General features: G+C 46.7%; 1 protein-coding gene and 1 long non-coding RNA gene across 3 annotated transcripts in view; one reads left to right on the top strand and one right to left on the bottom strand.

Moving 5' to 3' along the window:
- The window catches only part of LOC144671623 (uncharacterized), a 1,108,978-nt gene that overhangs the window by 288,294 nt on the left and 806,107 nt on the right, over nucleotides 1–14,577 (bottom strand). The window lies entirely within an intron of this gene.
- Nucleotides 13,243–14,577, top strand: part of LOC144691083 (cilia- and flagella-associated protein HOATZ-like) — an 84,219-nt gene continuing 82,884 nt past the window's right edge. The window contains exon 1 of one of the 2 annotated variants that reach the window (XM_078559152.1): nucleotides 13,243–13,465. In XM_078559152.1, the coding sequence (XP_078415278.1) occupies nucleotides 13,261–13,465 (205 nt within the window). In that variant the 5' untranslated portion in view covers nucleotides 13,243–13,260. The remainder of the gene's footprint in view (nucleotides 13,466–14,577) is intronic. The other variant, XM_078559144.1, reaches the window with a different exon arrangement.

The following is a 14,577-nucleotide window of genomic DNA, read 5'->3' as shown; positions in this document are numbered from 1 at the left end:
GCCACTTAGCATGACACAAAACAAAAATAGCTGGAAAAACTCAGCAGGTCTGACAGCATCTGCAGAGAGGAACACAGTTAACATTTCGAGTCCGTATGACTCTTCTTCAGAACAGGTCCATTTAGCCCGATGACATCAGGCATCAGGAAAATGCTGGCATTTATTATGAACATAGTCTTAACAGTGCTGTTAGAAATTATATGATCAGACAAAGTCAACATAGCTTCACTAGAGGGAAATCATATTTGACTTTTTGAGGATGTAACTAGTAGGATTCTTAAAGGGGAACCATAGATATATATACTGTCATAAAAGCAAAAAACTGCGGATGCTGGAAATCTAGAACAAAAATAAAAATAGCTGGAAAATCTCAGCAGGTCTGACAGCATCTGCGGAGAGGAACACAGTTAACGTTTCGAGTCCGTATGACTCTTCTTCAGAGTCTTCTTCATTTTCATGTAACAAGCTGTAACCAGTGGAGAGCTGCAAAGATCAACACTGGGGCCTCATCTGTTTACAATCTATATTCATGATTTTGATGAAGAGACTGAGGGTGTTGTACCTAAGTTTGCTGATGATACCAAGTAAGGTGGGAATATAAGCTGTGAGGAGGACACTAAGTGCTCCAAAGAGATATAGACAGGTTAAGTGAGTGGGCAACAAGATGACAGATGGGGTGTAATGTTGGGAAGTGTAAGGTTATTCACTTTGGTTGTAAGATTAGAAAAGGATAATTTTTTTTAAGGTGTGAACATTGTAAGTGTTGATAATCAAAGAGACTTGAGTGTACTCATACAATGAACTCAGAAAGTTGGCAAGCAGGTTCAGCAAGCAATTAGGAAGGCAAATGGTATGTTGGCCTTTGTTACAAGGGGATTGGAGTACAGGAATAAGGAAGTCTTGCAGCAATTGTACAGGGCTTTGATGAGATCACATCTGGAGTACAGTGGGCTCTTTTCATCTCCAAAGCTCAGGAAGGGTATATTTACATTGGAGGTGGTGCAGTGAAGGTTTACTAATGGGTTCCCAGGGTGAGAGGGTTGTCCTATGATGAGAGGCTGTATAAATTGGGTTTATATTCTCTGGAGTTTAGAAGAATAAGAGGTGATCTCATTGAAACCTACAAAATTCTGAGGGGGTTTGATAGGGTGAACGCTGAGAGATTGTTTCCTCTGGTCGGAGAATCTAAAACACGAGGTCACAGACTCGGGATAAGGGGCCGATCATTTAGGACTGAGATAAGGAGAAATTACTTCATTCAAAGGGTTGTGAATCTTTGGCATTCTCTACCCCAGAGGGTTGTGGATGCTCCATCATTGAATACATTCAAGGCTGGGATAGACACATTTTCAGTCTCTCAGGGAATTGAGGGATTTGGGGAATGGGCTTGAAATTTAAGTTGAGGTAAAAGAACAGCCAATGATCCTATTGAATTGCTGAGCAGGTTTTAGGGGCTGTATGATTTACTCCTGGTCCTCATGTTTTTATGTTTGGACAGACCCTCCAACAGTGCAGCACTCCCTCAGTACTGACCCTCCAACAGTGCAGCACTCCCTCAGTACTGACCCTCTGACAGTGCAGCACTCCCTCAGTACTGACCCTCTGACAGTGCAGCACTCCCTCAGTACTGACCCTCTGACAGTGCAGCGCTCCCTCAGTACTGACCCTCCGACAGTGCAGCACTCCCTCAGTACTGACACTCTGACAGCGCAGCACTCCCTCAGTACTGATCCTCTGTCAGTGCAGCGCTCCTTCAGTACTGACCCTCCAATAGTGCGGTCCTCCCTCAGTGCTGACACTCTGACAGCGCAGCACTCCCTCAGTACTGACCCTCTGACAATGCAGCGCTCCCTCAGTACTGACCCTCTGACAGTGCAGTACTCCCTCAGTACTGACCCTCTGACAGTGCAGCACTCCTTCAGTACTGACCCTCCAATAGTGCGGTCCTCCCTCAGTGCTGACACTCTGACAGCGCAGCACTCCCTCAGTACTGACCCTCTGACAATGCAGCGCTCCCTCAGTACTGACCCTCTGACAGTGCAGTACTCCCTCAGTACTGACCCTCTGACAGTGCAGCACTCCCTCAGTACTGACCCTCTGACAGTGCAGCACTCCCTCAGTACTGACCCTCTGACAGTGCAGCACTCCCTCAGTACTGACCCTCTAACAGTGCAGCACTCCCTCAGTACTGACCCTCTGACAGTGCAGCACTCCCTCAGTACTGACCCTCTGACAGTGCGGCACTCCCTCAGTACTGACCCTCTGACAGTGCAGCACCCCCTCAGTACTGACCCTCTGACAGTGCAGCACTCCCTCAGTACTGACCCTCTGACAGTGCAGCACTCCCTCAGTACTGACCCTCTGACAGTGCAGCACTCCCTCAGTACTGACCCTCTGACAGTGCAGCACTCCCTCAGTACTGATCCTCTGACAGTGCAGCACTCCCTCAGTACTGACCCTCTGACAGTGCAGCACTCCCTCAGTACTGACCCTCTGACAGTGCAGCACTCCCTCAGTACTCTGTTGGGATGTCAGCCTGGATTCTGTGCCTATTCCTCTGGAGTGGAATTTGAATTTTGAAGTTTCCAACTTGGAGACCAAAGAGCTAACCACTGACTCTGGAGCTTGGGAATCTTGGATTAGATGCTCAACACAGAGCAACAACCAACAAATATAGAAGAGAAATCAGAAACTCCAGAGGGCTGGAGGCAGATTGCATCTTGACTCTACTGCCTGGATGCAGTCACAAAGAATCAGGGGAGACAGGGGAGATGCTGCAAAGGGACACTGGACTGACTCTGCTATCAGGGTGTTGAACCACAAAGGAGGTTGGTCTGTTCAGACTGGAAAGGAGAGAGGGTTGAGGTGATTTTCTAGTGAACCAAGATGGTGATTGATAGGGAGTGAAGTGCATGAACAAGAGAACAAATGTTCAGGTTAATTAATGACTGACTGACATTGTGGAGGCTTTCACTCAAGCAAAGGTCAACTTTTGGGAGAGACTTTCAGACACAGAAGGGAGAGGCAATGCATCATTGCAATGAGCCAATTGTGGAGGAATCCTGAACAGTGAAATAAGATCAGTCAAATAACCTGAAATACAGAATTATCTTGCAACTCTTCCCAAGACTGGTTACAGATACTGGGACATCCTTCCCGTAATTAAATCATAACTTGTGTTCACCAGACTTGTTGCGGGGATGGTGGGACTGTCTTATGAAGAGAGATTGGGGAAACTGGGCCTGGATTCTCTTGAGTTTGGAAGAATGAGAGGTGATCTCATTGAAACCTACAAAATACTGAAAGGAATGGACAGGGTAGATGCAGGTAAGATGTTCCTCCTGGCTGGGGAGTCTAGAACCAGGGGACACAATCTCAAAATAAGGGGGAAGCCACTTAGGACCGAGATGAGGGAAGTTTTTACTCAGAGGGTTGTGAATATTTGGAATTCTCTACCCCAGAGCACAGTGGAAACTCAATCACTGAGCATGTTTAAAGCAGAGATTGAGAGATTTCTAAATATCAATGACATAAAGGGGTATGGGGATAGTGTGGGGAAAAGATATTGAAGTGGGTGATGAGCATATTGAATAGCAGGGCAGACTCGATGGGCTGAATGGCCTTCTCCTGCTCCTATGATCCTCACTTTGTTCTCTTGTCATCGTCTCTCTGTCTCAGGTTGGACCAGATTCGTCACAACCTCCGAAACCTTTTCCTCCCGATCTTCCCACTCCAGAATCATAGCTTCTTCACACCTCCCTGTCCCCGCTTCACTCTCACTGAAACCCTCAGCCCGGTCTTCAGCAACTCCGGATTGGACTCTTCCTGTGCCCTCCTGGCCGCTCACCTTCCGTGTTCTGTCACCTTCAGCTCATCCAAAACTCTGCTATCCTAACCCACAGCCAGTTTCACTGACACATCTTTCCTGGTATATTTACAGCCTAGCAACATCTCCAATTGGAAATTCTCACCCTGGTGTTTAAATTCCTCTGGGCATTACCCCCATCTCAGAACTGTCTCCACATTCCCCTTACTGAGTTATCGCCTTAGTCACCCCCCCTGTTTGAAACTCCCGCTCTCTCCAGTGAAAAGGCGGCGATACAGGCACCAAATCCGAAGCGGTCAGTTAGTGTGAGACTGAGAGTTTCTAAAACAGCTCCAACCACAGGGGCGGGGATGTTGGAGCTGGACAGCGGGACAGGGTGAGGACCAGGTGAGCATTCTGGTGTCTAAAGTCTTACAGATTCCGGAGCTTTGGGATCCGAGAAGGAATATTGTCATATTTCGAGAAGTAAAGATACCCGGAGACAGGAACATTTAAATCAAATGTGTCTCCCTGTGTCTCTGTAAAGCCAAGTCCCGTTTGTGCGGGTTCATTCTAGTTCCGTTTGACTGAACATGTCATTGTTAAACACTGGACATATCACTGTTAAACACTGGACATGTCACTGTTAAACGCTGGACATACCATTGTTAAACACTGGACATGTCATTGTTAGACACTGGACATGTCACTGTTAAACGCTGGACATATCATTGTTAAACACTGGACATATCACTGTTAAACGCTGGACATGTCATTGTTAAACGCTGGACATATCATTGTTAAACACTGGACATATCATTGTTAAACACTGGACATATCACTGTTAAACGCTGGACATGTCATTGTTAAACGCTGGACATATCATTGTTAAACACTGGACATATCACTGTTAAACGCTGGACATATCACTGTTAAACACTGGACATATCACTGTTAGACACTGGACATATCACTGTTAAACGCTGGACATGTCATTGTTAAACGCTGGACATATCACTGTTAAACACTGGACATGTCATTGTTAAACATTGGACATATCACTGTTAAACGCTGGACATATCACTGTTAAACACTGGACATATCACTGTTAAACGCTGGACACGTCATTGTTAAACGCTGGACATGTCATTGTTAAACACTGGACATATTACTGTTAAACGCTGGACATGTCATTGTTAAACACTGGACATATTACTGTTAAACGCTGGACATGTCATTGTTAAACGCTGGACATGTCATTGTTAAACACTGGACATATTACTGTTAAATGCTGGACATATCATTGTTAAACACTGGACATATTACTGTTAAACGCTGGACATGTCATTGTTAAACACTGGACATATTACTGTTAAACGCTGGACATGTCATTGTTAGACACTGGACATATCACTGTTAAACACTGGACATATCACTGTTAAACGCTGGACATGTCATTGTTAAACGCTGGACATATCACTGTTAAACGCTGGACATATCACTGTTAAACGCTGGACACATCATTGTTAAACGCTGGACATGTCATTGTTAAACACTGGACATATTACTGTTAAACGCTGGACATGTCATTGTTAAACACTGGACATATCACTGTTAAACGCTGGACATATCACTATTAAACACCGGACACGTCATTGTTAAACACTGGACATGTCATTGTTAAACACTGGACATATCACTGTTAAACGCTGGACATATCACTGTTAAACGCTGGACATATCACTGTTAAATGCTGGACATATCACTGTTAAACGCTGGACATGTCATTGTTAAACACTGGACATATTACTGTTAAACACTGGACTCGTCATTGTTAAACGCTGGACATGTCATTGTTAAATACTGGACATATCACTGTTAAACGCTGGACATGTCATTGTTAAACACTGGACATGTCATTGTTAAACACTGGACATATCACTGTTAAACGCTGGACATATCACTGTTAAACGCTGGACATATCACTGTTAGACACTGGACATATCACTGTTAGACACTGGACATATCACTGTTAGACACTGGACATAATCACTGTTAAACACTGGACATACCATTGTTAAACACTGGACATATTGTTAAACACTGGACATATCACTGTTAAACGCTGGACATATCACTGTTAAACGCTGGACATATCACTGTTAGACACTGGACATATCACTGTTAAACACGACATATCACTGTTTAACACGACATATCACTGTTAAGCACTGGACATATCATTGTTAAACACAACATATCACTGTTAAACACTGGACATATCACTGTTAGACACTGGACATATCACTGTTAGACACTGGACATAATCACTGTTAAATACTGGACATACCACTGTTAAACACTGGACATATTGTTAAACACTGGACATATCACTGTTAAACACTGGACATATCACTGTTAAACACGGAACATATCACCGTTAAACACTGGACATACCACAGTTAAACACAACATATCACTGTTAAACACTGGACATATCACTTTTAAACACTGGACATGTCACTGTTAAACACTGGACATACCACAGTTAAACACGACATATCACTGTTAAACACTGGACATGTCACTTTTAAACACTGGACATATCACTGTTGAACACTGGACATATCACTTTTAAACACTGGACATATCACTGTTAAACACAGGACATACCACAGTTAAACACGACATATCACTGTTAAACACTGGACATATCACTTTTAAACACTGGACATATCACTGTTAAACACTGGACATACCACAGTTAAACACGACATATCACTGTTAAACACTGGACATATCACTTTTAAACACTGGACATGTCACTGTTAAACACTGGACATACTACAGTTAAACACGACATATCACTGTTAAACACTGGACATAATCACTGTTAGACATTGGCACAGGACTTTGTATAACTATTTTAACGGGTGTTTCAGCAGTGAGTGAAGCCTCGGCATTTGCCCGGCGATTAACAAATGATCGGGGCCAAAAATACTGTGGAGTCATCGTTATGTCTAAACTCTAAAAGTTTCGATCTTCCCGGGTGGGTCCAATAGATTGGGTTTTGTTATTAGCTAAAACACATCTGTAACTTTTAATAAAATCAATCTTGTTCTAAACTTCAAATGTACCTAACACCGGGAACAAATCAAATATTCAAACTTCAATATTTGGGGAGTCGGGTTTGGAAAATAAACATCGGACTAAAAAACAAAATTAAACTAATGAAGTGGAAAGTGTAAAGGAAATATAAACAGGCCGTGTTGGAAATAGTCACCAGGTCACAGACCCGAAACATGAGCTTTTCCCCTCTCCACAGATGCTGCCTGATTTCCAGCATTTTCTGTTTTTATTTCAGATTTCCAGCATCCGCAGCATTTTGCCTTTTGTGAAGAATATATTGAGCAGAATAAATTTTCAGATCCTTCCAATCAGCATCCAGCATGAAATTGCCCCGTCATATTAACTTTATCATGAATTGTTTCAGTGACTGCAGGTCACCATCACCATCAGCTCCCTCCCTCCCTCCCTCCCCATCTATCTAATCTATTTATTTTATCTATCACAGGAACAGGAGGAGGCCATTCAGCCCCCATGGGACCATGGCTGATGTGTTCCTGATTCACCCGCCTTGGGTTTCATATCCCTTCAGATCCTTGGACACAAAAACCGATCGATTTCAGATTTAAAACGATCAATTAAACTGACATCGGGGAGAGAGTTCTACATTTCTACTAGTCTTTGCATCAAGAAGGCTTTCTCTCTCTCTCTCTCTCCCTGACCATGTCTCTCTCTGTCACCTGCCATCCATTCTGTTTCAGATGCTGTCTGTTGACCTGGGATTTCACTTTTTTTTTGATCTCTAACATTGTGAGAATGTCACTGTATTAAAACTGGCCGCTGCTCTGATGAGGTGAATATTACAGATTGTTAGGTAAACACCATTTAAAAATCTAATGTTGGATTAACTTGATTCTTTAGTCTATATAGCAATGTTATTGTTTTTTTGATGTAAGTCACACTGTAATTCAGCCTTTGGGCTGCGAAATTGTTTTTTGAATAAAACTTGAATAAGTTTTAAAGTACCGAATGTCACAGAAACGCTGCCAATAAACTCGCGCCCAGTCTCCGGGAAAAGGGAAATAACATTAACGAATGCGGTTAGTGAGATGAGCAGTTTGTGTGGAAGATAAGAGTTTGATCCGTACAAACACAGAATGTTGGTGAGAGAGCAAGGTGTGAATACCATAGCCCGTGTGGTCTGAATCGGCCCAGTGATGAGTGGAGCCGGATCGTCAGCGCTGTCCATGGTAACTGGTGCCCAGGGCGGATCCGCCACCTTTACCCAGGTATAAAATCCGCCTCAGTCACATCGCCAGGTAGCGGTGGGGCCACGTGAAGCGGTTGGCGTCACTGTCCCCCTGACTACACACGGTACACACACAGTTAGTGCCGAGTGTGTGCCCGGCTCCAGCAACTTCATAACAGCTAAAAACCCTTCACAACATGGAGCTAACTCCCCAAACTCTCCCTTCCCAGGGACAGTCCGTCCGACTATTCAATAATCACCCGGAGTTACAGCAGGTTGGTTCCATTCTAGACCAGGGAACCCAGTGTTGGATTCCTTCAACTGAGTCAAACTTTGGGGTAATTGTAAAACGCATTTCGTTTTAGATGTGGTTTTAATTTATACATAAACATTAAACAGGAAAACTCTGGATCGGTTCAGTTAATTCGTTTAACCTGCGACTTTCAGTAAATTCGGGATTAATATTTTCAGTAAATTCGGGTTTAATATTTGTGGCAGATTCTGTGCATTTTAAGATTAAACTGGATTCGATGTATTTCATATTTGTTGAAAATGTCGCCAATTTGTTTAATCTTTTCAATAATTATTTTCCAAAAACTTCGATCACAAACTATTCCGTCATTAATGATAACTCGTTTCATTCTAGATTAATGATAACTCGTTTCATTCTAGCGAACTCGTTTTCATCATTAGGGTAAATTTATTTATATTAGTACGTAAGGAAATTTGGACACATTCTATTGAGTTTTAAGATTAAAGATTTTTTTAAAATTGTTTATTTTGTTTAAAAGTTGATTCTTTAGTAAGTTGTGAAATGTGTGAAGAGCAGCTTCTTAACATTGGAACATTTCTGATTGGTTTAGGATATTTAATCCGCGCTAATCTTTCTCTTTTTCCCATCCAGGTTGGTATTTTTGGAAATTCCTCTCTCCTTGCTGGAGGGAGGCCCGGTTTGCAGGCAGTGTAGTTAGCTGATTGCGGGCAGTAAAGGACAATCGCTACTCACACTACCAACAAAATAGGCCTCAGCTCTGTAGCAGCACCTCCTCCAGGCCAGTGTTTGCATCGACTGCACCCCCGGGAGTTTCTCTCCCTCTAACCTTCAGCAGGAACCGGCCGGGTTACCGTCCAGGAATAATCTCTTACATTCGTTTCCAAATCCCTTGATAACATTTTATCCATTTTCTAAAAAGATCTCAGTGATTTTATTTAACTCTTTACTTACGGAAATGGAACTTGAAATAAATTAGTGAGATTACCCAGATGAAAGAAGTGATCATATCCGGCTACAACTTTTACACATGGTCACCATTTAGCAATGATGCTATTGGAAGAGTTAGGTCACTCTGACCAATCAGCATCTGATTAACACAGTTACTGACATCACCAAACTTACAACTTCACTAACTGTTATTTCCTTTTAAATATTGTTGAAAAAAAGATTTTTTTTGTCTTGCGCTCATCAGGGCAATTCACAAGAATACCAAATGGAAAGGGAACAACAATTTATACTGAGTGGGAAGAGAGTGCTGATTGGTTGGCAAGTGGACTCTTGCAAATTGTTCTGATCGAGAATAAAGTCTCTTTTTTTCCATCAGTACTGCAGTTGTGTACTGCTAAACAATTACTTTCTCTTAAATTACCTTATACATTTAATGTATCGTCTTTGGAAAAAAAATCCTTTGACAAGAGTTGGTTAATATTAACTTCTAACAATGTTTAAGATATTATTTACTTTGTTCCTACGAGATGTTTGATCCGGGGAGAGTTTATGTTTACTACGTTTGTTGGTTTTAGTGACACAGTTTAAGATTTATTTTCTGCCCAGTTTGTGTTCTGTGTCAGTTTCTCAGCTGGGATCCAATGCCTTTGTATTTGGTAAACGCCTGGTTGCTAGGCAGTGTAGTTAGCTGATTGGTAACCGCTAACTAAGCAATCACTAACCACACAGCCAGGCAAAAAGGTCGGGATTACATCCTGAAATGGTAACGGCAAAGCAACAGCGCAGGAAGGTGAGAGGGATCGTGACAGAGAAAGGTTTTAGAAACTGCTCCCAGAGACTGTGAATGCCAAGTTAACACGGCCAACAAGATTTGGATGGGATAAATGTCCTTTTACTTTAAATCAGAACAACTTCCTCTTTTGGTCATTTGATTTCTGTTGGTGAGGCCTGGATCACTCTTTTGGCATTTAAAAGATTAGAAATCATTTCAATTCCTGTTTGCTTTGTGTATTTTACGGTCAATAAAATATTTGTATGAATTTGATGTAATGTCTCAGTGTGCTGAGGATAATTTCACACTTTCTGATGAACTTCGGCTGTATTCTATCCTTTGAAGAGTTAACATCTCTCTCGAAAACCAAGTTAAATGGGGCGTGAAAACAGAAAGTGCTGGAAAAGCTCAGCAGGTCTGGCAGCATCTGTGGAGAGAGAAACAGAGTTAACGTTCCGAGTCTGTAAGACCCCTTCAGACTGGGGCAGGATAGACGGGGCTTGGCGGCGTTATCTTCACTGGGGTAGATCCTGGCGTCGCTCCTGGGCGGACTGAAGGGATGTGAGACACTCGAACCCCCAGCCCCACACGGTTAGAGGTTCAGCCCCCTTTGCCCAGACCTCAAACCCTGAATTTCCTCTCCACTGTCCCATGGTGTCTGGGGATGGGAGATCTCCAGTTGGCGTGTGGTTTTGATACACCAACAAACTGCGAAATGAGCCACTTTCACAGGCTTAAATTTTCGTGAAAGCAAATTGAAGGAAACAATTGGCCTGACCCTAATTTTAGACTCGCTCACTGGGAGTGTGATGGGAATATTGGCAATGAGCCTGACGTTGGGACGAGCCATGTTTTTAGAATACGCAAAAATAAGAGAAGACTTGCATTTCTATAGCACCTTCCGCCTCGCCACTTCCCAAAGCTTCTTTTGCAGTCACTGTGGTATTTTTTAAAGCGTGGTCACTGTTGCAATGTGGGAAATGCGGCTGCCAATTTGCGCACAGCAAGATCCCATACACATCAATATGATAATGAATAGGTCACCCGTTTCAAGGATTGAGTAAAATATTGATCAAGGCGCGGAGAACTCCCCTGCCCCTATTCAAATAGTGAGAAGGGATCTCTTATTTCCATCTGAGGGGGCAGATGGAGCTTCCATTTAACATTTGCAGCAACTATAACAGGTGCAATAATATGCAAAGCCCTGATCTCAGATCCTCATCCCACTGTAACTGTTAATCAATGTAGGGGAGCTGGATTCATGCATTGTAAATGTTGAGTGAATTTTTATTTGTGCTCATCAAGATGAAGGATTGCAGTGCTGAGAGTTTTACAGTTTCCATGCACCCAGTGTTAACATCAAGCAATCCCTGAATCAATGAAACTGAACTGGACTAGCCATATAAATAATGGGGCTGTAAGAGCAGGTCAGAGTCTGGGAATGTCACAGGCAGTCACTCACTTGCTGACTGAACCCACCCCCCACCCCCAACCACCAAAATGCCTAGCATTTACAATTAAGGCACAAGTCAGGAGTGTGATGGAATACTCTCCACTTGCCTAGATGAGTGCAGCTCCCACAACATTGAAGAAGACAACATCCAGGAAAAAGCAGTCCGCTTGTTTGGCACCACATCCACAAACATTCACTCCCTCCACCACCGACACACAGTAGCAGCAGTGTGTGTACCATCTACAAGATGCACTGCAAGAATTCACCAAGGCTCCTTCGACAGCACCTTCCAAACCCACGACCACCATCATCCCGAAGAACAAGGGCAGCAGATAGATGGGAACACCACCGCCTGGAGTTCTCCTCCTACTCACTCACCATCCTGACTTGGAAATATATCGGCCGTTCCTTCACTGTCGCTGGCTCAAAATCCTGGAACTCCCTTCCTAACAGCACTGTGGGTGTACCTACATAGGACATGGACTGCAACGGCTCAAGAAGGCAGCTCACCACCACCTTCTCAAGGGCAACTAGGGATGGACAATAAATGCTGGCCCAGCCAATCATACTCACATCCTATGAACGAATAAATTTAAGAAATTAAATGATAGTATAGGTTAAATGCAAAGGAAGACTGACTTTCACGTGTTCCAGAAACTCCCAACTTCAATAGAGCATCACCTGTTGTCCCAGTGTGAAATCTCTCTTTCCCAGTTGTGCCCTAAACTATGGGATGAACTGTGGTTGGGAACTGGTCCACTCCAGAAGCTGAGTTTGAAGCCTGTTCTGAAAGGATCATTGAATTTTCCTGCACTGGATACATCGATATCACTGAGTGAAATGGGTGGAATATTATTCACTTCAGTCCAGACATAACCACCCCCAGTGGTTTGTGCTGAAACATTAAGGATGATAATAAAATGAGAGATTCCCAACTGTTTAAACTCGGAAAGATGATGTGATGTTTGAGTGGAATTTGACTACCAGGGGAGGTGATGTTTATTCCAGTTAGACATTGGTCACCGTGTTTTAGGCCAACAGAATATCCCCGGATTGAGGTTAAAATCCAGCCCAATAATCAAATCTCTCAGCACAAAACCCATCATCCTTATTGATTCGATCCAAACCCTTCATGATTTTGCACAGTTATTAAATCTCCTCTTAACCTTCTCCGCTTTAAACTCTTTCGACTTATCAACAGTCACAGATTGTAACTCTTTCGAGTACAATCACAGTTCTTGGTTTCCGGGAGTGGGACATGAACCCACAACCCTCTGATTCAAAGGTGAGGGTGCTATGGACTGAGCCACAGCTGACACCTCCCCCTCCGCTTTAAGGTGAACAAGCCCAGCTCCATCCTCATCAACCTCCGAGATAATACTGGGATCTTTCCGTGCAGCCCCAGATCCTTCACATCAAATGCAGCTGGAAAACCACGTGTACTATCGCCAGGAGAGGCGGTTGCCAAGGGGACGGTTGCCATGGGGGCGGTTGCCATGAGGACGGTTACGGGCCGGCGAGGCGGTTGCCATGGGGGCGGTTACGGGCCCACGAGGCGGTTGCCATGGGGACGGTTGCCATGGGGACGGTTACGGGCCGGCAAGGCGGTTGCCATGGGGAGAGGAGGCCCGCGGGGCCGGTTGCCATGGGGACGGGCCCCCCGGTCCCGGGATGTTTGCTTGGAGCCGCCGCCATGGCTGAGGAGGAGCCGGGCCTGGAGGCCGATTCCAGATCCTCCTACACGGTGTTCACCGGCTCCTCGGCCGAGGATGTGGCCTATGCTAAAGTGTTCTGGAGCTCCCTGTCCCTGCAGCCGCCGCTCGAGTCCCGTCTGGTCTCCGGGGACATCAAACAGCGGCTGAAGGTGGCCCAACCCCCGGGGCCAGAGCGCTGCCGGGGTGAGGGCGCGGGCGGGGGGTGTTGATGGGGCCGGGGTGGTTGGTAATTGGGGGGGGGGGGGGGGGGACGATGTGGGGGGGGGGGGGGACGATGTGGGGGGGGGGGGGACGATGTGGGGGGGGGGGACGATGTGGGGGGGGGGGGGACGATGTGGGGGGGGGGGGGACGATGTGGGGGGGGGGGGGACGATGTGGGGGGGGGGGACGATGTGGGGGAGGGGGGGCGATGAGGGGAGGGGGGGCGATGAGGGGGAGGGGGTGCGATGAGGGGGAGGGGGGCGATGAGGGGGGGGCGATGAGGGGGAGGGGGGGCGATGAGGGGGGGGCGATGAGGGGGAGGGGGGCGATGAGGGGGGGGGCGATGAGGGGGAGGGGGGCGATGATGGGGGGGCGATGAGGGGAGGGGGTGCGATGAGGGGGAGGGGGGTGATGAGGGGGAGGGGGCGATGAGGAGGAGGGGGGCGATGAGGGGGGGGCGATGAGGGGAGGGGGGCGATGAGGGGGGGGGCGATGAGGGGGCGGGGGTGCGATGAGGGGGAGGGGGCGATGAGGAGGAGGGGGGCGATGAGGGGGGGGCGATGAGGGGAGGGGGGCGATGAGGGGGGGGCGATGGGGGGGCGGCGATGAGGGGGCGGGGGGGCGATGAGGGGGGGGCGATGAGGGGAGGGGGGCGATGAGGGGGGTGCGATGAGGGGAGGGGGCGATGAGGGGAGGGGGCGATGAGGGGAGGGGGGCGATGTGGGGGGGGCGATGAGGGGGGGGGCGATGAGGGGGAGGGGGGGCGATGAGGGGGGGGCGATGAGGGGGAGGAGGGGCGATGTGGGGGAGGGGGGACGATGAGGGGGCAGGGGGGCGATGGGGGGGGATGTGGGGGCGGGGGTGCGATGAGGGGGAGGGGGTGATGTGGGGGGGGTGATGAGGGGGAGGGGGGCGATGAGGGGGAGGGGGGGCGATGAGGGGGGGGATGTGGGGGCGGGTGTGCGATGAGAGGGCGGGGGGCGATGAGGGGGCAGGGGGGCGATGAGGGGGGGATGTGGGGGCGGGGGTGCGATGAGGGGGAGGGGGGGCGATGAGGGGGCGGGGGGGGCGATGAGGGGGGGCGATGAGGGGGC

The sequence above is a fragment of the Cetorhinus maximus genome, chromosome 2, assembly GCF_964194155.1.
Source record: "Cetorhinus maximus chromosome 2, sCetMax3.hap1.1, whole genome shotgun sequence".
Classification (NCBI taxonomy): Eukaryota; Metazoa; Chordata; class Chondrichthyes; order Lamniformes; family Cetorhinidae; genus Cetorhinus; species Cetorhinus maximus.
Note: the sequence above shows the minus strand (reverse complement) of the source record. Positions and strands in the feature narration are given on the sequence as shown.